This window comes from Pantherophis guttatus, chromosome 12 (genome assembly GCF_059756535.1).
Source record: "Pantherophis guttatus breed Tessera chromosome 12, ASM5975653v1, whole genome shotgun sequence".
NCBI classification, from domain to species: Eukaryota; Metazoa; Chordata; class Lepidosauria; order Squamata; family Colubridae; genus Pantherophis; species Pantherophis guttatus.
Genome location: NC_142074.1, coordinates 26,877,329 through 26,902,734, shown reverse-complemented (window position 1 = coordinate 26,902,734; position 25,406 = coordinate 26,877,329). Strand labels below are relative to the sequence as shown.

The following is a 25,406-nucleotide window of genomic DNA, read 5'->3' as shown; positions in this document are numbered from 1 at the left end:
ACCCCCTAGCCATGCCTACCCAGGTGGTCATTAGAGCAGTTATTAAAAAACACTGGAAACCACAAAACCCTTTTGACATCTCTCTCCCTCCCTCCCTCTCCCCTCTCTCTCTCTGCCATGGCCGCTTCTCCATCCCCTGCCATTGCCCTTACCTTCTCAGGCCAGGCGAGGAGTGACTGGGGGGAGGGCGAGGGGGGGCAGCCAGTGGTGGGATCACCCGACGGAGCCACAGCAGAGGGCCCAAAGAACCACATGCGGCTTCAGAGCCACAAGTTGCTGACACCCACTCTATGTGGAGATAGAGGAAAAGAAGAACCTGGGCCTTCCTTGAATTCAAGAGAGCTCTTGGCTTTCTGAGAGTGACAGAGGAGTAACATTTAGAGAACCACCAATTCCTAACTTTTTATGGTTGGTGGATTACTCTTACTGTGGTGGATTCAGAGGGTTTTCACTTGAAGCAAGGTCTGGGGCAAGGTCTGGGGTCACGCGACCCTCCATATTGCAGGTTGGAGTCCTTACCCTCTGGGTCAGACAAAGCCAACAAGCAGCAAACAATAGGGAGATTCTTGTGTCTGTCCTGAATTAAGGGGAAATGGTTTAAAAATGTATACAATATTGTAAAAAAAATACTCAAGTGGGAGTGATAACAAACATAACTGCATTCAAAGGAAGGCAACACCATTAAATGTGTTTCCCTATTTAAATGCTCATCTTTTGGAAATTAAAGCAAAGCCTCCAGGTGAACATTGTCAGAAAAAAATGCCCTCTTCAAACTGCTGCTGCAAGCAAACTCTCCCTGCCCTGAATTTGGGGACTGTGGGGATTAAACCTTGACCTCCTGCTGCACGATATCCTTCCAGGCCTGCCTTGGAGGACACACTTGTGGGGCCACTTTCTTTTCTTTGAATGTAGTTCCTGGTTCCCTGATAATCCCATTCAATTCAGATCCTCTTCCTCTTTCTTAAAAGGGTGATGATGCCCATTATTGGACACAGAATACTTGAGGTGGGAGCTGACGAATGCAGAACAATGATCTTGCCTCAGGGATGAAATCCAGCAGGTTCTGACAGGTTCTGGAGAACCGGAAATTTTGAGCAGTTCAGAGAACCAGCAAATACCACCTCTGGCTGGCCCCAGAGTGGGATGGGAATGGAGATTTTGCAGTATCCTTCCCCTGGAGTGGGGAGGGAATGGGGATTTTGCAGTATCCTTCCCCAGGAGTGGGGAGGGAATGGGGATTTTGCAGTATCCTTTCCCTGGAGTGGGGAGGGAATGGGAATTTTGTAATATCCTTCCCCCAAGAGTGGGGAGGGAATGGGGATTTTGCAGTATCCTTTCCCTGGAGTGGGGAGGGAATGGGGATTTTGCAGTATCCTTCCCCTGCCACGCCCACCAAGCCATGCCCACCAAGCTACACCACACCCACCAAGCCATGCACACAGAACCGGTAGTAAAAAAAATTGGATTTCACAACTGTCTTGCCCAATAGGGGAGCTTTGTTTATATTTCACATTCCTTAACTGCCATCTTCCCTCAGATTGGGGTTCTGGGCAGTGTACAATTTAATTCATATAATTAAGCATTAAAATGAAATAATTTAAGATTTAAAAATATAAAACATTATAATATTACAAAATATGGAGAAAACCAAGATGGGGAGGGTAGGGGTGTGTGTCACTCTGGGGGGGTTTCCCATAGGGCCAACCAGACCCATGGTGGTAGTGGGCTTTGAGCCTGTGGGAAAGACCAAGAGGCTGGGGGCTTGCCTCACCTGTGGGGGGTAAGATGTTCCATAATGCAGAGGCGGTGACAGAAGTGCAAATTCTTTGACTGATGGGATCTGTAGCAGTGGTGGGTTGCCCCGATTCAGACCGGTTCACATGAACCGGTAGTAAAACCAGCAGGAGGCCCCGCCACCACCATGGATGTCATCATCGGCAATCTGCACATGCACAGAAGCTTCCCGTTGCGAACCGGTAGTAAAGATAAGTAGGACCCACCCCTGATCTGTAGCCTGCCTTCCCTGCCTGAACAAGTGGGAAGGGCTGATACAATGGGGTGAAGCCAGTTCCACAAGCAGCCTGGTTCAATGCCATGTAGAGCTTTATAGGTAATAATCAACATCTTGAATTAGATCTGGAAGCAAACTGGCACCCAGTGCACTTCATGGAGCAGAGGTGTTATACCTCTGGGCACCCAGTTATACTTTGGGCACCCAGTATGGTTCACACGGCTGCATTATACACCAGTATGAGCTTCCCTCTGAGGGTACCCTCATGTAGAGCACATTGCAGTAGTACAGTTGGAAAATGGCTTGAGCATACGTACCGAGCAGAGGCCCTCCCTGCCAGGGGTGGGTTGCCCCCGGTTCGCACCAGTTCTATAGAACCGGTAGTAAAACCGGCGGGAGGCTCCGCCCACCGACCCTGACATCATCAAAATGCTTCTGCGCATGCGAGCAAAGCAAGCGCGTGCGCGCGGCCCCGCTGCGAACCGGTAGTAAAGGTAAGTAAAACCTACCCCTGCTCCCTGCCCAGGAAGGGGGCATAACTGGCACAAGGCGCAAAGGGTCTCCTGGCCATGGCTTGCTCAGTTATAGACGACTCATCCAGGACCAAAGATGATAAAACCCCAGACACAGAGAGGCTCACCCACAGCCACTCTACCTGACTAGGGTTCAGTGGAAGTCTGTCGTTCCCCAGGCAGACCCCCACAGGCTCCGGGCACCACTGCCTCACTCGCTTCACTCAGAACGGAGATACATGGCTGCCTATCAGCCCCAAACAATAAGAGAATTTGACATTTTAGCAGCCACGTCGCTTGTTGCTGATTCATACGAAGTTTGTGATCCACTCTAGTTCTTTGATACTTTCCCTGCATCTCCTATACTGGCATAGAGCCATATATGCCCTCAAGCAGAGACGAAATGCTCCCGGTTCGGACCGAGCATCTCTCGATCCGGTAGCGATGGTGGCGGGTGGTTTGGAGAACCGGTAGCAAAAATCCCTGCACTCCCCCCCCCCATGCCCAGCTGAGCTGCACGATCATCAGAGGCTTTTTTTTTTTTACTTTTAAAAGCATTTTTTCTACAACCTCTTCGGCCAAAAAAATGCTTTTAAAAGTAAAAAAAAACAAGCCTCTGATGATCACGCGGCTCCACTGGGATTGTCAGAGGCTGAAGAGGTTGTAGAAAAAATGATTTTAAAAGTAAAAAAAAAAGAGTTGGCCACGCCCACCCAGTTACATTACCCCCACCACCAAGCCACGCCCACAGAACCAGTAGTAACAAATTTTACATTTCACCACTGCTCTTCCTAACAGCCTGCTGGGATGCATATCCCCTCCTCAAAAAATATGACGCTCAAATTGAAGGAGTTGATTACCTCTGCCTTTTCTTAGTTACCCTTGTATTTTTGTCATTTTCAGTGCTATACTATACTGTTTATTTCCTCCGTGGCTGAGTCAGATAGCTGTTTTATTCTCAGCTTTGCATGATCAAATTTTAGTGCAGTTCAGACTCACTGATAACCATCCCCCACTATGTATTATCCCTAATGACTTGGCCACTTGTAACAAATATCTTCCTCTAGCATGGGTTAGCTAGGTGGACTATACCTCTCTCCTATGCCACTGGTGATCATAGTATAGCTTCTAAACAATTCTCTGCTACAAAGGAATTCAATCTGAACTGAATACTTCTTATGGATTATTAAAAGCCACGCACCATTACAACTATACTCAATTATCCCCCTTGCATGGAGACCAGAGGTGAGTTTCAGCAGGTTCTGACCAGTTCTGGAGAATCGGTAGCGGAAATTTTGAGTAGTTCGGAGAACCGGTAGTAAAAATTCTGACTGGCCCTGCCCTCATCTATTCTCTGCCTCCCGAGTCCCAGCTGATCAGGAGGAAATGGGATTTTGCAGTAACCTTCCCCTGGAGTGGGGAGGGAATGAAGATTTTACAGTAACCTTCCCCTGCCACACCCACAAAGCCACACCCACAGAACCGGTAGTAAAAAAATTTGAAATCCACCACTGGTGGAGACCACACATTCTTTTAAACCAGAAACGGGAAATGAAAAGGAATCCCTTAGCTTGGTTTAAGCCAAAACTTTATCCAAGACAGCAAACTGCAATTGTCCTGTACAAACTGAAATAACCATTTAGAGATCAATGTGTAACTCATGTATTTTGGCCACAAACCATTGCAGCATTGCCACAAAGCAATGCTTTGAGTTATGAGAAAACCGCAATTTTTAATTTCTAGATTTAGACAAAATCAAAAGCCTTTTTGAAATGCTGCTGACGGTAACTTTGGGAACCATACAAATAATTCAAACCCAGATCATTTTTCTAAATTACTGGAAAAATATATTGATATTGTAAAATACAATCACAATACAAACCCGCCACAGAAAAGCCAGCTTTCTCCTCATTTCACTAGAACATAAAGGGTAGAATTCAGACTGAATGCTCTCTTTTAGACTCACCTCAAGCCATAAAGAACAGTCCCGTCTGGGTGAAGTCGGATCATCCGGTTCTTGACTGTTACCCCATGCAGGAAGGACTTCTTGTCGTTTAGGAAATATGTGTCGGGGAGCCACAGCTGGTCAGCCACCCGATTATCCAGGGTGAGATTTAGAGCTAGATCACTATATGCTAGACGCTTATCTCGCCAACTTTGCTGGAAATACATGGTGATGGTATAGTCCTGTGAACACAAGTGGAGAAGCCATGGGCTAAATGTCAGAAGAATGGCCATCACACCTAGAATACTGTATCCAGTTTTGGTCACCACACTATAAAAAAGATTCTACAGAGAGTCTCTGGAGGCTAAAACATACAATGAACGGTTGCAGGAACTGGGCATGGCTAGTCTAACAATGTTCCAATATTTGAGGGGCTATCACAGAGAGGAGGGGAATCAACCTATTTTCCAAAGCACCTGAAGGCCAGACAAGGAATAATGGATGGAAACTGATCAAGGAGAGATTCAAGCTAGAAATAAGGAGACATTTTCTGACAGTTAGCACAATCAACCAATGGAAGAGCTTGCCTTCAGAGGTTGTGGGTGCTTCATCATTGGACGCTTTCAAGAAGAGACTGAACATCTGTCAGAAATGGTACAGGATCTCCTGCTTGAGCAGGGGGTTGGACTAGATGATCTATAACCGTGATGGCGAACCTATGGCACACGTGCCACAGGTGGCACACAGAGCCATATCGGTGGGCACACGAGCTCAGTTCCAGCATGCATGTGCGTGCCGACCAGCTGATTTTTGGGCTTTCTGGGCCACCCAGAAGTAGGGAAACAGGCTGTTTCCTGCCTCCTGGGGGCCTGGGTTGGTGGTGGGGAAGGCCGTTTTTGCCCCCCCCGGCTCCTAGAGAGGCTCTGGAGCCTGGGGAGAGCAAAAGATGGGCCTTCCGGTCCCATCGGAAATCGGCAAATGGGCGGTTTCTGACCTCTGGAGGGCCTCCGGGGCGTGGGGAAGGCCATTTTTGGGGCACATAGAATTATGGGTGTGGGCACGTGCATGCGTGACCCCCTGCGCTTTCCCTGCTTTTGGCACACGATGGCAAAAAAGTTAGCCATCACTGATCTATAAGGTCCCTTCCAACACTGTTATTCTATTCTGTCTTTTCTAGGCAGCAGCACAGAGAATATCAGGGTATCTGATGGTAACTGAATTATCTGAGAAAGACATGGAAGACAGAATAATAGGGTTAGGGTTAGGGTTAGGGTTAGGGTTAGGGTTAGGGTTAGAAGGGAACTTGGAGCTCTTCTAGTCCAACCCCTTGATTAAGCAGGAGATCTTATACCATTCTGGATAAATGGTTGTCTGGTCTCTGCTTGAAAACCTCCAGTGATGGAGTGCCCACAACTTCTGGAGATAAACTATCCCACTGATTGTCTGACTATCAGGAAAATTCTCCTTAATTCTTGGATGTCTCTTTGATGATTTACCACCTGTTACTTCTTGTCCTATCCTCAGGTGCTTTGAAGAATAGGTTGACCTCTTCTTCTCTTGACAGCCCCTCAAGTAACGGAAGACTGCTATCAGATCGTCTTTCTCTGTTTGTTAGACTAGACATATCTGCTTCTCTCACTTGATTATCATATGGTTTAGCCTCCAGATCCCTGATCATCTTTGTTGGTCTTCTCTGTGCTCTTTCTAGGGCCTCATCAGTGTTTTTGTATCTTGGGGAACAGGACGGGATGCAGTATTCCAAATGTGATCTCACCGTTGCAGTATAAAGTGATACTGTCACTTCACAAGATCTTGAAACTATCCCTCTGTTGATACAACCTCAGACTACATTGGCTTTTTTGGTGGCTATAGCCAGGGCTGGGTTCTACTTACCTTTACTACTGGTTCGCAACGGGATCATGCGTGCGTGTGTGAGTGAAGCGAACGTGCACACTGTTAGATATTGACAAGGAAGTTTTCCTTCTGGTCCACTCTTTGGACAGGAAGAATGTTTAAATGTGATTGGCTGAGTTCCCAGACAGCCCTCTATATAAAGGCTGGCTGTTAGAGGGATTAGCTGCTGGATTGTAAATAGTTGCTGAATACAGAGCTGTTGTTTGAAGCCTGTCTCCAGTCTCTTCAATCCACCTATCTAACACTGGTGATGAAAGTCGGATACCGAAGAAATCACTGAGACCAGAAAAGAGCTGAGAACGAAACAATCCAGTCCGGCAGCAAATGCAAACGGCAGCCATCTTGCGTGCCAAATTTAAATGCTCAAAACAGCGGCAAGCATGTCTGTGTTCCACCCACTGGCTCTGTTCGATCCAGCAAAGGAGAAATGGGGCACTTACATGACAAGGTTCGAATGCTTCATGGAAGCAAACGACTTCCTTGGACTGTTGGACAACAGCAAAAGAGCACTGTTCCTGAGCCACTACGGGCGCGATGTGTTCGACACCGCTGAAGCCTTGTACGAACCAACTCCGGTACAATCCGTACCATGGCAAGTGCTACAAAATGCACTAAGGGAGGGGGATTGAGGGGGGAAGGGTGGGGGGATGAAAATGTTTGTACTTTCTATAAAACTTTTCAATAAAAAAAAATGCACTAAAAACACACTATCCTCCTGCCCCATCAAAGACGGTGAGACACTACGAATTCTGGCACCGAATGCAGCAGGACGGAGAATCTATGAACCAATTTGTCGCTGCGCTACAAAAAGCCGCCACCCACTGCAAATTTAGAGACCTGGACAATATCTTAATCGACCAAATAATTTGGGGAGTAAAAGACCTCCGGCTGCAGTAAAGACAAATCTAATGTTGCAGGCTGCGTTGGACGAGGCAAGGGCAACTGAGTCGTCAAACAGGGCGGCCGAGTCACTCCAGAAGCTTGCTACAGCTCTGGCTGCAGCAAAACAGACTGCCACTATACATAAGAGCCATCACCAAGACAAAGAATCTGAAAGCAGCGAGGACGAGGTTTATCGGAGAGAAAAGAAGAAACACGCAGTGCCAGAAAATAGAAGGCAACTATGTGCCAGCTGTGGAGGGAAGTATTCTAGGGCTTCCTGTCATTACACGGATGCCACATGTCGCCGATGCAACAAGAGGGGACATTTGGCAAAAGTCTGCCGAGTGAACTTGCCTGCTAGTTATCGTGCAGACACAGACATTCCAAAGACTGAGGGTGCAAGACCGTTTCAGCGGGAAACCTGGAAGCCTAGGTGTGAAGCTGCTAATGCAAGGCTGCCAGAAACAAACTGCCAGACTAGGATAACGCAGGCAAGCACCCCCTGCAGGAAGAAGCTTCACATCACTGTACAGATAGAAGGGTCGCCCTGCGACATGGAAATCGACACGGCTCATCGGTTACAATTATCTCCTGGCAAGCATTGAAGGCTGCTGTCCCAAGACTTCAAAAACACCAACTTGAACGACAACACTTGCGGCTCAGCGATTACCAGGGGGATCGGATCCCTGTCATCAGCTCCGGAACCTTCAAAGTCCAGTTCAATAAATTCCGGGGTGAGCTGACCTTAACAGTCATCAGAGGAAACCTTCCCAACCTGCTTGGGCTGGAGTGGTTCAAGTCCCTTGGCCTGGGGGTGACCGGCATCAATGCCATCGCCAACTCGTGGGCCGATGACCTGATCCGGGAATTCCAAGATGTGTTCAATCCAGAACTTGGCATGTATGTGGGCACACCAATATCATTCAGTCTAGACCCAAGGTGGCACGGATTAGGATGAAACCCCGGAGGGTTCCATTTGCCCTAAAACCCAAGATCAACAAAGAACTTGATAAACTGATCAGGCAGGGCATTCTTGAGCCAGTTCACCAGGCTAAGTGGGAGACTCCCATTGTCACCCCAGTTAAGAGTAATGGCTCTGTGCGCATCTGCGCTGATTATAAGTACACATTGAACAAGGCTCTACAGCAGAGCGCGTACCCAGTGCCCATAGTTTAGCACTTGTTGCATTCCTTGGGTTCCGGAAGGATTTTTGCAAAATTGGACCTCGCGCAGGCATATCAGCAGCTGCCTGTAGATGGCGCTACTGCCAAGGCCCAAACCATTGTGACACACAGGGGGGCATTCAAATGTCACCGTTTACAATTTGGTGTAAGCATTGCCCCGGGTCTTTTCCAGAATGTAACGGAAAGACTATTGCAGAAAATTCCTGGGGTAGTGCCTTATTTCAATGGTGTCCTAGTTACTGCTAGTGATGAACAGCAACTACACTCCCATCTGAGGGAATGCTGTCAAAATTTAGAACCGCAGGACTCAGAGTAAAGGGTCCCCGAGATTAAGTTCCTGGGATACAGGATAAATGGAAAAGGCATTCATCCTACCAAAAGCAAGGTCAGAGCAATTCAGGAAGCCCCAGTGCCACGAAATCAGACAGAATTGCAGGCTTTCCTGGGATTGCTCAATTTCTATAGTGTACTTTTGAAGAACAAGGCTACCGTTGCTGAACCACTCCACAAACTATTGGTGAAGAAAAGCATCTGGGTTTGGGGACATAAGGAGGCTGCCGCTTTTGCCGCTGTAAAACACCTATCTGCTGACAGTTTTCTAATTCAATAGAATGACACACTACCATTGGTACTAGTGTGTGACGCCTCTCCTTCTGGTGTAGGGGCTGTGCTGAGCGACCGTCTCCCAAATGGGACTGAAGCCCGGCCACCTATTTCTCCAGGACACTGTCAAGTGCAGAGAGGAACTATAGCCAGCCTCCCCAGGACAGGGAAGCGCTGGCTGCAGTGGCCGAGGTCAAGCGGTTTCATGAGTATTTGTTTGGGAGGGATTTTGAATTGGTAACGGACCACAAACCTCTGTTGGGACTCTTGGCAGGGGACCGCCCCACACCAGTGGCATTGTCGCCTTGTTTTACAAGATGGGCCATTTTCCTGTTGGCGTACTGCTACAAACTGATTCACTGGCCCGGAAAGACTTTGGAACATGCTGATGCCCTCAGCAGATGTCCTCTGCCAGACTTATTGGATGACCCGACCCCGGGCATCCCCATTCTCCTCATTGACTGCCTGGACTCTGGCCTCGTGACTTCTGCCACTGTGGCAAAACACTCAGCTAAAAATGCTACGTTCAAAAACATTTTGAACTGGGTTTGGAGGTGATGGCCAAAGGGCCCGTTTGGTACAGAGTTTAAGCCGTTTGCAATACGACAACATGAGATTTTGGCGCAAGGGGGTTGTTTACTGTGGGGGGACCAGGTAATTATACCGCCCAGTTTGAGGTATTCTGTATTTAATGCACTGCATCATGGTCATCCAGGGATTGTCCGAATAAAAGCCCTGGCTCAGAGTTTTGTATGGTGGCCCAATATAGACCAAGAGATACAAGAGTGGGTAGCCACATGCCAACCCTGCCAAGAATCATGGCCAGTTCCCCCTAAGGCACCCATTCAAGAGTGGGACCGACCAAGAGCCCCCTGGTTGAGGATCCACATCAACTTTGCTGGCCAAACTTTTTTAGTAATTGTGGATGCCTATTCTAAATGGATGGAAATCATTCTAATGGCTACAACCACAGCGGATGCAGTAATAAAAGTCCTCCGAAAATTATTCGCAACTCACGGGTTGCCTGATGTCCTGGTATCGGACAATGGCCCGCAATTTATGGCCACACAGTTTGAAGGGTATCTGGCAGAATTGGGAATACGCCATGCCCTCATAGCACCTTTTCATCCGGCCAGTAATGGGTTGGCTGAAAGATCCGTAAGTTCTGCCAATGAGGCACTAGGCAGGTTGGCACCAGGAGATTGGCAAGAGTGGGTAGACAAATTCCTCCTGTACCAACACATAACCCCCAGTGTGGTCACAGGTAGAAGCCCGGCTGAACTGTTGATGGGCTGCCGGCTTTGATCAGTCTTAGATCTCCTGCACCCAAATTATGCACCCGAAACAACAATCAACAAGTAGAACCACACCAGGTCTTTTAACATTGGAAACCTGGTTCACTCACAAAACTTTGCCGAAGGACCCCTATGGCTACCTGGCAAAATAGAGAAAATCACAGGGCCCAAGTCGTATATTGTTAGATTGAATGACGGGCATCAATAGAGGTGGCACATAGACCAATTACGCAGTCGCCTCACCTTTAACACTGAAAATTTAGAAACTAAACAAAAAGAGTTTTATTCTAATTCCTTCCTAGAAGACTCAAGCCCGATGGAACCGGAGAACGCACCTGAAGAACGGGGAATCCAGTGACACTCCTCCAGCGAACCAGTTCCCGTAGAATCCAAGGGCTCACCCAAAAGTTTCCAGGACTTTCCAGGGGCGGAGCAGGAGGCAGCAGCAGGCACAACCCCTCAGCTTGCTGCCGCCATGCCAACTGAACCGCGCAGGTAGAGCTAGTAAGCGCCCTGCCTATCTGCGCGACTACGTATGTAAAATGGATTGCTCCATCTAGAAGAAGTTTTCCCTCTGGTCCACTGTTTGGGCGGGAAGAATGTTTAAATGTGATTGGCCGAGCTCCCAGACAGCCCTCTATATAAAGGCTGGCTGTTAGAGGGACTGGCTGCTGGATTGTAAATAGTTGCTGAATAAAGAGCTGTTGTCTGAAGCCTGTCTCCAGTCTCTTCAATCCACCTATCTAACACAAGCGTTGCTTCTGTGCATGTACAGAAGCTTCTGCGCATGCACAGATCGCTGATGACAACATCCGGGGTGGTGGGCAGGGCCTCCCTCCAGTTTTACTACCGGTTCTTGCAAACTGGTCCAAACCGGGGGCAACCCACCACTGGCTGTAGCACACTGCTGACTCATATTTAAGTGGAACTTAATGGAAAATAAGCGGGCAAACCTGCTATTTAAAAGTGGTTGTCCACTAGGACACACAGAACCCTCTCACAGTTGCTACTTTTGAATCAGGTATCACCTATTCTATACCTGTGCATTTGGTTTCTCTTGCCTCTGTATAGGACAGGGATCTGCAACCTTAAACACTCAACCTTAAACACTCAAATGTGTCCATTTGGACCCGTTTGCCACAGAAAAAAAAACACCGGGAGCCACAAAACCTGGGTGGGCATGGCCAACCCAACCTCACTCACTTCCATCAGTCACATGACCCCCTAGCCATGAATATCCAGACAGTCATTAGGGCAGAGAACCAGTTGTTAAAAAACACTGGAAACCACAAAATCCTTTTGACATCTCTCTCCCTACCTCCTTCCCCCTCCCTCTCTCTGTATCTCTCTGTCTCTGCCCCAGCCACTTCTCCATCCCCCGCCATCGCCCTTACCTTCTCAGACCAGGTGAGGAGTGACTGGGACCTTCCTTTTCTCACCACTGAATTGCATGTTGTTGGATAGGGCCTAGTGTTCAAATAGTCAAGGCCCTTCTTCTGAATCTTGAATCTATCTTATGAAGTGTTAGCTATTCTTCTAAAGTGTTAGCTTCATGTCATCTGCAAATTTGATGAGTTCCCCTTCTATCTATATTATTTATGAAGAAGTTGAATCATGGGCCCAAGACAGAATTTTGAGGTACTGCATGCTTTTCTCCAGGTAGATGTAGTTCCATTGAAGGCTACCACTGAGTGCAGTTGGTCAGCCAGTTACAAATCCATCTAGTAGTGATTTTGCCTATCCCACTGTCTTCTATTTTGCCAAGAAGTAGCCTATTTTATCCAGTGCCTTATTGAAATCTAGCTAAACTATGTCTACAGCATTTCCCTGATCCACTAAATTAGTCACTTTGTCAAATAAGGCACTAAGGCTGGTCTGGCATGATCTCGTTTTGATAAATCCATGCTGGCTACTAGTTGGTTTGCTCATTTCTAGGTGCTCAAAAACGCACTGCTTTTTCCAAACAAAACCAACATATTTTGGGCCTATGTAAAGATCTAGCTGCCTTGAGAAGTCCGTGATTCTGGAAAAAGCAGAAATAAGCAAGACAGCCAGAAGCAGGTGGATGGATTATAGTGCCAATGGGTGCATGTTTGAAGAACTGAAGGACCAGATTGGGGACCGATCATACTAGAAAAAAATCTATGCGGTCGCCAAGAGATGACACCAACTTGATGGAACATAAGCGGGCAAACCTGCCATTTAAAAAAAAAAAACAGTAAGTGTGACCTATTGTCTGAGCAGCTGTGGGATTATTTATTGCCCTGATTAAGCAACTTGTACGAATACAGCCATTCTTTTTTGCTGTGCCTCCCCCTCAGTGCCTGCCTTCCCTTCGCACTGCTTGCACTTCGTCTCTTGTGGGTGGGTGGTGGGAGGTGGTGGGGTTCGCCCAGATTCTGGTCTGCCCAAAGGCTCAATTCCCTTCCTTGATAGAAATATGATCTTCATTCTGCATTTCTGTCGGAGGAGGAAGAGGAGACTGATGGCCTTACTGCTGTTTTGACTTTGCAAAGCTTTTTTTTTAAGACCTGCCTAGAAGATAGTTCAGAGAACAATTTCCAAAATGCAGCGCTTTTAAAACTTAATTTTTTCTGGAATTATGCTAATCAGAGGTATGAAAAAACAACTCTGTGTGAACGATGGTAAGAAAGAAGTTACAGAGATGGGAATGCAGAGCTGCCGGAAAGAACTGGAGAACGGCTGGCCCAGGAAAATGCATCTGCAGGCTCCAGGGATGGCCAAGCCTTCTGCATGGAAGGATGAAGGTGCCTAAGCCTGTCCTGGGGCCACCTAATGAGAAGGGGCTGCATAATCTTATTACATCCCTTTGTCCTGTTGCATAGTAACGCCTTATTGCCTTGGAATCCTAAGTGGTCCCCTCCCTTCGCCAAGCCTCCCCTTCCTCACACTTAGCAGGCAAAAACAAAAGAAGAGGAAGAAGGAAATCAGAAATGCATTTGGAGCATCTTATTCCAACAGAGCTCCCTGGCTGCCTCTGGGCTCCTATCAAGAGTGAGACCAGCTTTCTGATCTGAGTGCTCCAACAGCGGAACAGTTCCTAGGCGCACATGCACACATATGCACACACCCCTCTGAATTTCTTGTACCCAGGACCTCTCTGTCTTCCAGACATGCTCTGCAGCACAACAAACGTCCCAGGGAAAGCAGTACAGCAGCAGCACTTCCAAACATGCAGACATCCAAGCTAGCCTGTCTCCATAGCAACTCAGCCCAACTGGCACCCCTTGAGGGACTCTACATAAATCCCCAGCCTCACGGTGCAAGATGAAGCTTCTGTGGCACCTGGTGGCCTCCCATCCATCGCTCAGCAGCAGCTGCATCCTACAGCAATTTGACAAAGATTTTTACTGAGGTACTGGGATCGTATAGGGTTAATATATATTAACTATATTGTATATTTTATATGCAGCCCAAGACAATTCCTCTTCGCTCTAGCCAAATGTTGGACACCCATGATGTGTAGCATATCCAAGGAAGTCACTTTCTCAAGGTATATTTAGACTATTGATTTTGTTGCCATAAGAAATGACAGGGACTATCAGCGGGAAAGATTGTAGAAGAGAAGCAAAGAGATTCTTAGTGAGCTCCTTTCCTTGAGCCTCCTTCTTAGGACCCCATCTGTCTAGATATGAAGATTTGTGGCCCTCTCCTTTCTTGGGGGGAGGGGCATCCTGCTGACCACTCTAGGCAGCAAGGTGTTTTACCAAGCTGACCTTACGATGACCGTCTGCTTTCTTTTTAGGCTACCTGGCGTCTAAAGCAAAAGCCAAGCCGAGAATACCGAGAAGGGGAGTTAAGCTCTCCTGAATCTTCTGTAGTATCTTTCCACATGGAAAGCTCCCCCTACAAAGACTAGAGCAAATGTGATTTAGCTTCCTGCTAAATCTGGAAGCAGGATTTCAAGAATTAACATATGTTCATACTAGGCTAATATCACAACATTTGCACTGAGGAGGCTGTATTGGGACATCACAACTCCATCCTTTTGTATTTTCATCAGGACATCACACACAGCTAAGTCAAGATCATATTTGCATCACAACACACATTTGTGTCAATAAAAGCTAACATAGTCCTAGGCTGCATCAACAGAGGGATAGTACGAAGATTGCATGAAATGTTAGCTGCCGCTTTATGCCGCTTTGGTTAGACCAGGCTTGGAAGGCTGCACCCAGTTTTAGTCACAGCAATACAAAAAGAAGGTGAGGCTCGCAGAGAAGAGCTACATTCATGGAAGCTAAATCATACAAGGAACAATTGCAGGAACTATCTATTATGTCTAGGGCTATGCTAATGAAGAGAAGGGCTAGGGGTGACATGATAGCGGTCTTCCAATATTTGAAGGGCTATCAAGAGAAGAAGGAGTGGACCTATTCTTCAAAGCACTTGGGGGCCAAACAAGAAGTAGTGGATAGAGACTTATCAAGGAGAGATCCAACCTAAAACAAAGGACACATTTCCAGAGAATGAGAACAATTAATCAATGGAAAGGCTCGCCTTCAGAAGATGTGGGTGCTCCATCACTGGAGGTTTTTAAGAAGAGTATGAAGAGCTATTTGTCCAGAATGGTTTAGGGTTTCCTGTTCAAGCAGAAGGACTAGAAGACCTCCAAGGTCCCTTCCAACTTTGTTACTCTGTTATTCTTCCCAACTCCATTTCAAGTTCCTCACTTTTTCTCACTTCAGGAAGATCTAGGTCAACCATACCTTTCATGAGAAACAAGAACTAGTCACGGAACAACTTCAGACCAGCATCTCTCTCAACTGAACACCTCATTATTTTGTGAAAGTGCTTTCACCTTTAAAAAGATGTCCTTTGCTTTTAAAAAGACAATGCAGAAGAATGGGCTCTCCCATCCAAATGAAATATTTTAACTTCTTTTGTCCCAGTGAAGAACTGTTCCATTCAAAATAAATCACAGCAAAGAAATTGCCAGCTCTTCTCCTACCATTGCAACCGCAGTGCCTAGAATGAACTTGTGTTTGTTCTTAGTAGATCTGGTCATGGAATGAATCATTTAGCAATCAATAAGAAGTTGCAGAATTTCCCTTTTGGAGTTTGGTGGTTAGTGTCCACTATAGTACTCCATAAAAGATAAGTCAATCACATTAGCACCTAAAATCATTTCAAAAAAACCCAAAACAAACTCTTCCATCAACCAATAACTTCTGCCTTATTAGCTGGATCTGAACTTGTAAATATTTTTCTCAAATCAGTTAAAATTAAGGCTTAAAAACTGCTCTTTGTTAATACTCCATCCTGGGATGGAATTAGATACAAATATAGGTAGAAGGGGAAGGGATTCAACATTTTGAATCTGCATAATAATTAATTTTCAGACACAGTTCCTAAATATATTATAATGACTGCAAGGTTAGGCAAGTGCCAGAAGCTGGACTTCCACATCTTCCTGTGACTGAAATCTAGGGACAGCCCGTAAAAATATGACTAGTCCCAATTCCTTTCTAATATAAACTAGGAAGATCAGAGAAAACATACAGATTTTTATGTAGCTTTGAAAGGATGTCCAAGTCAAGAAAAGGTGATCAACACGTTCTTGTATCAGTATATAAAAATTATTACTTTTAGTCCCATAGATAACTATGGAAATTTTTCAGAAAATCTCAATGCAGAATGAATAGGACTTCTAACTACCTGCCTCTTCTTAGGACCAGCTCTTCTGCTCGTGGATACCCCAATGGAGAGGGGCTCCATTGACAGAAGCACACAAAGCTTTCCACCGAGTTTACAGGAGGGAGTTTTCGCATCTATTCTAGCCCCACCCAGAGGATGGTAGATTCTAACAAGTCTCCACACTGAATTCGGTGCAGAACCTTTTCACAAGAGCAAAAGGTAGTGTGGGGTGAAAGGAGAGGTAGTACTTCATTGGCTGTCAATACAATGCAAGATCATTTATTAACTGAAGATAGGTTTTTCAGTCATATTTCAAAAGTCTTTTTCTGTATGATATTTGCCATCAAGATAAAATAGAATTTGCTGCAAATAATTATCATGGCAAAAGCACAGCATTAAATAGTATATTTTCTTTATACAATATCACAATGATAGCACTGTTCCAATAGCTCAGGGGCTGCTGCAAAGAAGAGGGAGTCAAGCTATTCTCCAAAGCCCCTGAGGATAGGACAAGAAGCAATGGGTGGAAACTCATCAAGGAGAGAAGCAACTTAGAACTAAGGAGAAATTTCCTGACAAAACAATTAATCAGTGAAACAAGTTGTCTCCAGAAGTTGTAAATGCTCCAACACTGGAAATTTTTAAGAAGATGTTGGATAACCATTGATCTGAAGTGTTGTAGGGTTTCCTGCCTGAGCAGGGAGTTGGACTAGAAGATTTCCAAGGTCCCTTTCAACTCTGTCATTCTATTCTATTCTATTCTATTCTATTCTGTTCTGTTCTGTTCTATTCTGTTCTATTCTATTCTATTCTATTCTATTCTATTCTATTCTATTCTATTCTATTCTATTCTATTCTATTCTATTCTATTCTATTCTATTCTATTCTATTCTTTCCATTCTTTGGAAATCCATACACTATACCCATGTTTGAACACATGCTTTGTGCATTTCCCATGCTCTGGTATACCTCACTTCTGGCTAAAAACTGTTTGCAAGTGAGGCCAGTGAGAGCATTAATGCCTCCCTGTTCAATTCAAATTGGGTTTGCTCAATTGGTTGCATGAGTTGGAATTCACCAAAAGAATGATTTTGTTATTGTCATTTATACTCACCATATTCACTTCAGAAATCTGATCAATGCTCGAAATATGGATGCTCATTCCGACAGTAACGGGGTTACCTGAAGCACAAGGAAGTAGGATTAGTTCCCATGCAAATTGAACTAAGTTAGGTCTGTCATGGACAATGGACTCTGTTTTTTGTCTATAGAATAAAACTCCCAAGCTCTTATAAAATGGATAAAGTGAATTGGGCAGCTGAATTCTTTTTTTTTTTTTTTTTTTTTTTTTTTTTATTGAAAAGGTTTTCAAATACAAATTTTTCCCCCTTTTCCCCCCCCCCTCCCCCCCCTCCCTAACCCCCCCTCCCCACCCTTCCCCCCCTGTGACTTCTTCGTAACAAAAAAAAACCCTAATTCATAACAGATTACTTACTCCCTCCTCAAAATACTGACCTTTACTTACTAAAAGTATTATAAATCCCCCTTTATCCATACATTTCAGAAAAGAAGAAGAGAAAAAAAAACAAAACAAAAAAAAACAAACACATTATACTATAACTATTATAAAATAACTCTAATTTAGCATAATAGTGTTTTATATCTATGCATTATTGCAACAATTCAAAACCACCTTCCACTTTAAAACTATACAATAAGTCCTACTTTAATAACATTTCAAAGCGGGCTCCCCATAAAATCTAATTTAACATTTATTCCACTCTATCCATTTCCTCCACTCCCCTAAATGTATCACTTAAAAATCCCTTTTCTTAAACTAATCAGTCTGTAGCTAGCTTATTCACCCACTGTCTTACAAATTTACCATACACAACAATTCTTGATATCTTTAATTCACTGCCCACACTACTTAAAAATATATATATATATATATCCCATTATATCTAAATAAAAAAAAGAAAAGACAATAACTTTAAATTTATAGTCCATATAATATCTTCTTGAAGTCTTTCCACTGGATTGTTAAAACCAACATCCATAATAGGGTGACATAGCTTGCGGATGCAACAGTTTATTCAAGATCTCCAATCATATCTGCCCCCATCAGTAGTAAACATCTTCTTATATATATAAAAGTAAAAACAACCACCCGAGTGACATTATAATTGTATTCCATATAATAATAATTATGGGTTTCATCAGGATTATTAATTTCCATCATCGTATTGGGTAACAACCCGATCTTCTGCATGTCCCAATGTGATTCTCTTGCCTTATAATTCAAGATAATTATAATATATTTATCAACACAAAAAGAAGTTTCAAAATAGATAATTCAAAACCATCAATTTGAGGCTCTTTCCATGTCCCAAAATTACGGCAATGCAGAGATCTGCCACTATCCTCAGGATGATATTGACCAATATGTCGCCTCCTCTATGTTTTCACATAATCATTCATATTTTAAAATCACTGGCTTCACTGTTGCTTGGGTTAGAAATTTCTATTTTTGTACAACCTATTTCTTTTTTTGTTTTCTTTTTGTGGGTTTGACCTCCATCCTAATTTTTTGTGTCTCGCATTTCTTTTTTATCCCTTGTATATCCTCTAATTGGTTTCCATGCTTGTCCTTGCCTTGATAAGTCATCACATTAAAATCAGATGGCACTTCTCTCAAATTTGTAGATAATCCAGCTGGGGTATCCGATAAATCCAAAGGCAATTTATCTGGTACAGTCTCTGTCTTTAGTTCCAGCTCCTTCTGCTTATCCTGTATTATATCTGAAGACGTTAAATTCATTTTCAACCTATTTTGATAAAATTCTTCCGCCCTTTCAACAGTATTTAACTGGTATCTTTCTCCTTGATATCTCAATATAATACCAACTGGGACGTCCCACCGGAATTGAATATTTCTCCTTTTTAACTCAGACACCAGAAAGCCAAATTTCTTCCTTTCCATTAATATCTTAGGTGGGAGTTCCTTGTAAATCCAAATCTTTCTTCCATACAATTGCAAATTAGAATTGAAGGAATTTTGCACAATTTTATTCCTAATTTCTTTATCTGAAAAATAGATTACCACATCTCTAGGCAATTGCCTTTGCTTGGCAGTCCAAGAGTTTATTCGATAAGCTCTGTCAATCCTACAAAACACTTCCTCAGGTTGAATCTTTAAAATCCCAGCTAGAAATTCAGAAGATATTTTCCTTAAGTCATCTCTGTTATTTTCCTGCAAACCTCTAAGTCTTATTGCATATTCTGTGAAATTATATTGTATCTTTAGAACCTCTTTTTGAATCCTCTGTTCCAGATATTCTACATTACCAGACTTTTGGTCAGCATCCATTTTAAATTTTTCTTCTGAACTATAATCCTGAATATTTAACAAATCATTTTCAATTTTTTGAAATCTATTGTCCAATTTATCTTGAATTTCATCCATTTTTGACTCTAGTAAATTAGTATTTGTATCCAACCGAATCATGAATTCTGGCAATTTTAAAATTTTTTGCTGCAAAAAGTCAAACTTGGATTTCACCAATTCCTTAGTTTCCTGCTTAAATTTTTCAAGTTGCTGATTCACAATCTCATCCCTTCTTTCAATCTCCTCTAAGAGAAATTCTATTATATTAAAATCAGGTTTCTGGGACTGAAGAGTTAAAACATATTGCTTTAAATTCTTGGTGGGGGAATCCCCCCCACCTATTTGTTTGTCTGACTTCACAAGCCTCAGTGCCATGTTTCCGCCTAAGCAGGCTTTGTTAGAAGAAGAAAAAAAAAAAAAAACAAGACAAAAGACTTCCAGCCAGCAACACTCAAGCCTCCAGGGAAAAAAGAGAAAAACAAAAACAGGAGCGGAGTTTTGTCTACAAATGTAGCCAGTGGTATTTATTCCGCTACATTGTAATAATAAAAAACGGAAGAACTTTCCCTCTCAAACTCTTCTCCAGCCGCGGCAGACGCCATTTTAAAAAGAAACTTTTTTCCTCTTTCTCTTCCTCTATTCTCTTAAGTAATTTTTAAAAGATAAGTAAAATACTTGCGCTTCAGTATTACAGGTCCAGCTCACATTTTCTTTGAGTAATCTGTCAAATTCGCAAGCTTGCTTTTGACGCCTGGCTCTGCATTAGCAGAGGTCTCCCAAAGCCCGGAGCAACGGCTGGGGATATGGGGCATCTCATCCGCTCCATCCCAAAAGTAAAAGAAAAACTTTTGGGACTCTGCAGAGAGTTCTACCCACCCCTGCCGGCTCTATCTCCGTTTCCTCATGGGAACGGAGTTTTTTCGAGCCGCCGTTCCGTTGTGAAGGCGGCTCTAACAGGCAGTGGAAGCTGACGATCCCTAAGGAACGTCTGGCGGCGGCCAGCAGCAAACAGGAAGTCGGGCAGCTGAATTCTTGATGCTCTTTGAGTCTGATTGTTTTTTTGCAGATATTTCATCACCAGGCCAGGCAACAGCAGCACTGCCAGCCTAAGCTTAACCCTAAGCATCAAGAATCCAGAGTTCAGCCCTGAGCTACATGCATTCTCTGATATGGGCAAAGTTTTGAAACTGACAAGAAAGTGTTTGTGTCTAACCTCTGCTAAATGCCACCCTTGATAAACCTCACATCAGAATGTGGGAGAAGGAAGCCTCTTCTACGAGAACTAGCAGTTGGCTAAAAATTAAGTTCCTCCTCCAGGTAGAGGAGAAGCCATGATTACAAGCAACAATGAGACTAATTGTTTCATTTTTGACTGATCTTCTCAAGCATCCCCAAGACACGTATGCATAAATACTATGAAAAATATAAAGCCCCAGAATAACCTATCAAAGGTTGCTCTGAAGAACATAAAACTGCTTTTCTTCCTAAATCACAAAAGAAAACAGGATGCTGCCCTTTGCCCCATTAATTGGTCTCCTGTCATCAGAGTTCATTCATGAAAAAAATAAAGAGCACATGGCATTTCATTTAAAAGGACACTGAAAGATGTGGTGCTAAACTGCTCTGAACTGCCCCCTCTGCACAAGCAGCCGCTTATCGTTCTCATTGTTCCCACCACCCATCTCCTTCCATTTATGACTGTATGACTGTAATTTTGTTGCTTGTATCCTTACGATTTTATTTATTTATTTATTTATTTATTTATTTATTTATTTATTTATTTAATCTAATTTTTATACCGCCCTTCTCCTGAAGGACTCAGGGCGGTGCACAGCCCAAAAATAAAACAAACACGATTTATATTGATATTGTTTCCTGATTGCTTATTTGTACCCTATGACTTTCACTAAGTGTTGTATCTTTTATTCTTGATGAATGTATTTTATTCTCCTTATGTACACTGAGAGCATATGCACCAAAGACAAATTCCTTGTGTGTCCAATCACATTTGCCCAATAAAAAATTCTATTCTATTCTATTCTATTCTATTCTATTCTATTCTATTCTATTCTATTCTATTCTATTCTAAGCGGGACCTGCAGCCTCCAGACAATTCACTTTCTGAAGAGCTCTATCCCTTCAGCACCTCCCTCTGCAGTTGGGGATAATAACATCCAGCCAATCTGAAAGGCCTGGTGAAAGAAAATTACGGCAAAACCCTAGGAAAACCAGAAAGGTGACAAGCGGTGATCCTTGATCAAAGGTGCCCCTCTTTATTCGAGGTGAGAAAGAATTTAAAGAACTGAGGAGTCAGAATCCTAATTAGGGACTAAAGAAAAGCAGCTCCCAGAATATGTGTTTTTGTTGATTCTACAGGACCCCTTGCTTAATTCTTTTGGAATAATTTCAGAAGCGGGGAGTGCTCTAACATGGGAGGCTTTTAGGAAGAGATTGGACAGCTGTTTATCCAAAATGATAACAGGCCAGGATTTCTTGCCTGGACAGGGGGTTGGACTAGAAGACCTCCAATGTCCTTTCCAATCTGCTATTCTTTTATTCTGTTAACACTTAGTGCCTACAATGATTTTAATTATGGAGTTTCTCTAGACCAGGGATCGGCAACCTTAAACATTCAAAGAGCCACAAAGGTCCTAACTGGAAGCCCCCATTCAATTCTGGAGCTGACCAGAAGTCCTGTTCCCCCATCATAGTCTCCTCCTAGCATGGTATCCTTTTTCCTCTACCTGTCCTAAACGAAAGCCCTATCAATTGTGGAGCCCACCAGCAACAGGGAGCCACAGCAGAGGGATGAAAGAGCCACATCCGGCTCCAGAGCTGCGGGTTGCTGACCCCTCTCTAGACCACTGGAATTAGGGAGGGCCAACTCCATTGTTTAATTTTCCTCTTGTGTTACTAGTTGTTACCAAAAGATGATGCTGAGGAATTAATTGTTATCTCTTAGTGACATGACATTTTTCAGGCTGAGGTTCAACAGGCTGTAGGAAATCTTACAGAGGGATCTGGGGCTGAATTGTCTTCCTTGCATCAGCTTTTCCTCTCCAACCAGCCACCTTGACTCTACCCCAAATTAAGGGATTACAGGATCATAAAAAGGGATTTATTTATTTATTTATTTATTTATTTATTTATTTATTTATTTATTTATTTATTCAATTTATATGCCGTCCTTTTCCGGAGACTCAGGGCGGCTTACAATGCATTAAGCATTGTAATTATGAGCATTTATGTCTTGAGCTGGTGCCTGAGCACAGCAAATAGTTGGGTGAGACTGGGAAAATTGAAACAAATTCCAGGCAAGGCAGAAATAATTGGTAGAAGGCCCAAATATTCATCTGGATAGTGTTCAGCCTATTTCAGGAAAAATTGTGCTCCTCTTGCCATGCTCATCTTGATGGTGAGGAAAATCTTCTATCATCTTCTACCTGGAGCTGCCACTCTTTCTTGGCAGAGACGGCTCCACACCAGAGAATCTCTAAACTGCAGCTCATGTGTGACTCCCCCTGAGGACAGCTCACACACTTCAGCTAGTTTGAATTGGATCCAGAGGCTGCTATCCATTGGATCCATATCACATGACGGTTCTTCTAATGGCACTGGGTGCCCGTTCGTTTCTTGGCCTAATTCCCAACCCAGTTCAAGATGGTTTTTGAAGCCCTGAATAATTTGAGACCAGAAGTTCATGTATCTGCTCGGGTTCTTCCATTACTGTTGGAGACCCTCCTCCAGGTGAGGAGACGATCCCTTTTTAGGAGTGGAGTGCAGGGAAGCCCACCTGCTGCTTGTACCTTGTCAGTGCCTGGAAAGACACCTCTCTTCTCTAAGGCATTTGTTTTATTTTCAAATCAGTTGGCTTCGAAAGTCCTGCTCTGCTCTTAGGTGGCTTGCATACGGTATATAACTTCACAGTGTTATTATTCATTGCTTTTTGTACATTGATTTATGATTTCACAAATTTTAATAACTTTATAATTTGCACAGAGAACTTGAGTTAATATGTGTGATGGAGTACGAGTTTGATTCAGAAAAAGGTCAGGACTATGTCCAGCCTTATCACAAATATATTTAAGTCTGAAAGAAACTCAAAACAATTCCACCTTTTCTGTTATGTATAAACTGAAGTTTTAGCAGGCTTTCAAGACTGTTACAAAAGACTCTAACTGCAATATAGCACATTTCAAGACATCTAACAGCCCCTGTTTCTTTATTTTGCCTACCTAAAAGGGCTGACAAGAGATGGACTAGAAGCAAGGAACATAGAAATGTGTGCAGAGTGCTGAGACATGGGTGGAAGCCCATACAGACAGGTGTAGTTTTTATCCTGGCCTATTTTCCTTTTGGCAAAGAGACTCCCTGCACACACCGAGAAGCCAAATGCATGACTCGGATTGGGAAAAGTTGTGGCTCCCTGTTCTGAGAACGCTCCATGGATTTGTTTTGTCTGAAATTAGTCAGACAGAAACAAAGATTAGTTCTTATATGTAAACTTCATCAGTCTCTGGCTTTGATCCTGGATGCTTAGCAAAGAAAGCTCTGCCAGAAACTGATAGTCTGCATAAGTCTTCTGATGGTGGTAGGCACCCTGTATACTTTCCTCATATTTCACACCTGAAAATAGTGATCTGTTTATAGAGAACAGGATGTTTTCTTCAAGATAATCACAGATGAACAGCCGTCTTCATTTTCTCCTTGCATATTATTATACCCGGCTGGGATTTGCTTGGCCAGCAGAAGTGGCTGATTTTGCAACTGCCCCGTGTCATTCACTGACTTACTAGCTGAGAGAGCATCTGTTATTTTAGTTAAAGATCTACTTGAAAAACATCACGTTCCTACAGTTGCTGATCAGTGGTTCCAAATGCACCTTAGCAGCGGCAGACTCTGGAATATCAGTAGGCTGCAGAGGCCTTCTAGTATCCATGCAGTAAGGACAAGAAGTGTCCACTCTAAATACTAGAAAGTCTGGGCAGATAAATGAGGTTTGTAACAGACAGCTCTAAGAGTATCCCTTACAGTTGCTGTCACCCACTCCTTCCCCCAAATGTTCCATATGGCTCCAAGTGAGGTGATGGCAGAATAGGAAGAATAATGAGGTTGCCGAGGGAAGAAATCAACAGCATGAAAAAAGATGGTGGCAAGGATTGGTTGGTTTAGCTTGGATGTAAGAAGAGAAGAAATCTATGATAGAACCCATGCAGAAGGTTAGAGGAGGACCTGGATGAAAATGGGCCAGGAGGACCCCTGAGCTCTGCAGTACAGCTCTGAAACATGCAGGAGAGAGTGAGGAACAGACGGTGGGAGGTGGATGATTGGAAGAGATGGAAAGCCAAGAGGGTGAAGCTGGATCAAGAGGGGATGGCTAGTGCAAGAGGGAAGCAAATTACCAAGTTTTAATTCTGGTTGGTTTTTGAAATATAATAGTAAGGGTCACTCAGGAAGCAGACCAACCTAATTAGGAGCTCAGTTCTTATGATGCCTGGGGTAGGGATTGGGTAGCGGCCAGAAGTTTGCGTTAGGAGGATAAAAGGCCTGTTCTGTTCTAGGATGGAGTGGGCTTCATCTGACTCTTGGGTGCTTCTGTCAGGCTAGTTTTTACTTCTACATTTGGGGGGTGGGTGGGATTGTTGAGTTCTTAACTTATTTCACTTTGCTTTTAAAATATATTCTGCTGCAGCACTCCACTAGGTACATGGGTTGTACATTGGATTAATTAAAAGCTTTTGTTCAGCACCTCCTTATTACGGTTGCCCATGGTTGCTGAGTGCTTGCAGCAGATTCAAGTGAACCATCAGAGGAGAGCTCCTGTCTTAGGTCATCCAGTGATATAGTGCCAATTTTCAGAAAAGTTTGGGCACTGGCTGAAGGAACTCCTCTTTGATTTTTCTGACTGAATCTATAATTCCTGAAGATTAGGCTCAGTAAAATACAATACACAGTAAATTTAAAGGGTCAACATAAACACTCCATTTCATATACCATTACCATTATTGTCCCAA

At 43.8% G+C, this 25,406-nt stretch overlaps 1 protein-coding gene across 2 annotated transcripts in view; it reads right to left on the bottom strand.

Moving 5' to 3' along the window:
• Window positions 1-25,406, bottom strand: part of LOC117679671 (gamma-aminobutyric acid receptor subunit beta-4) — a 54,633-nt gene that overhangs the window by 15,781 nt on the left and 13,446 nt on the right. For both annotated transcript variants that reach the window (XM_034441823.3, XM_034441824.3), the window contains exons 3-4: window positions 17,119-17,186; window positions 4,490-4,710 (exon numbers count right to left, since the gene is read on the bottom strand). In XM_034441823.3, the coding sequence (XP_034297714.1) occupies window positions 4,490-4,710; window positions 17,119-17,186 (289 nt within the window). The remainder of the gene's footprint in view (window positions 1-4,489; window positions 4,711-17,118; window positions 17,187-25,406) is intronic.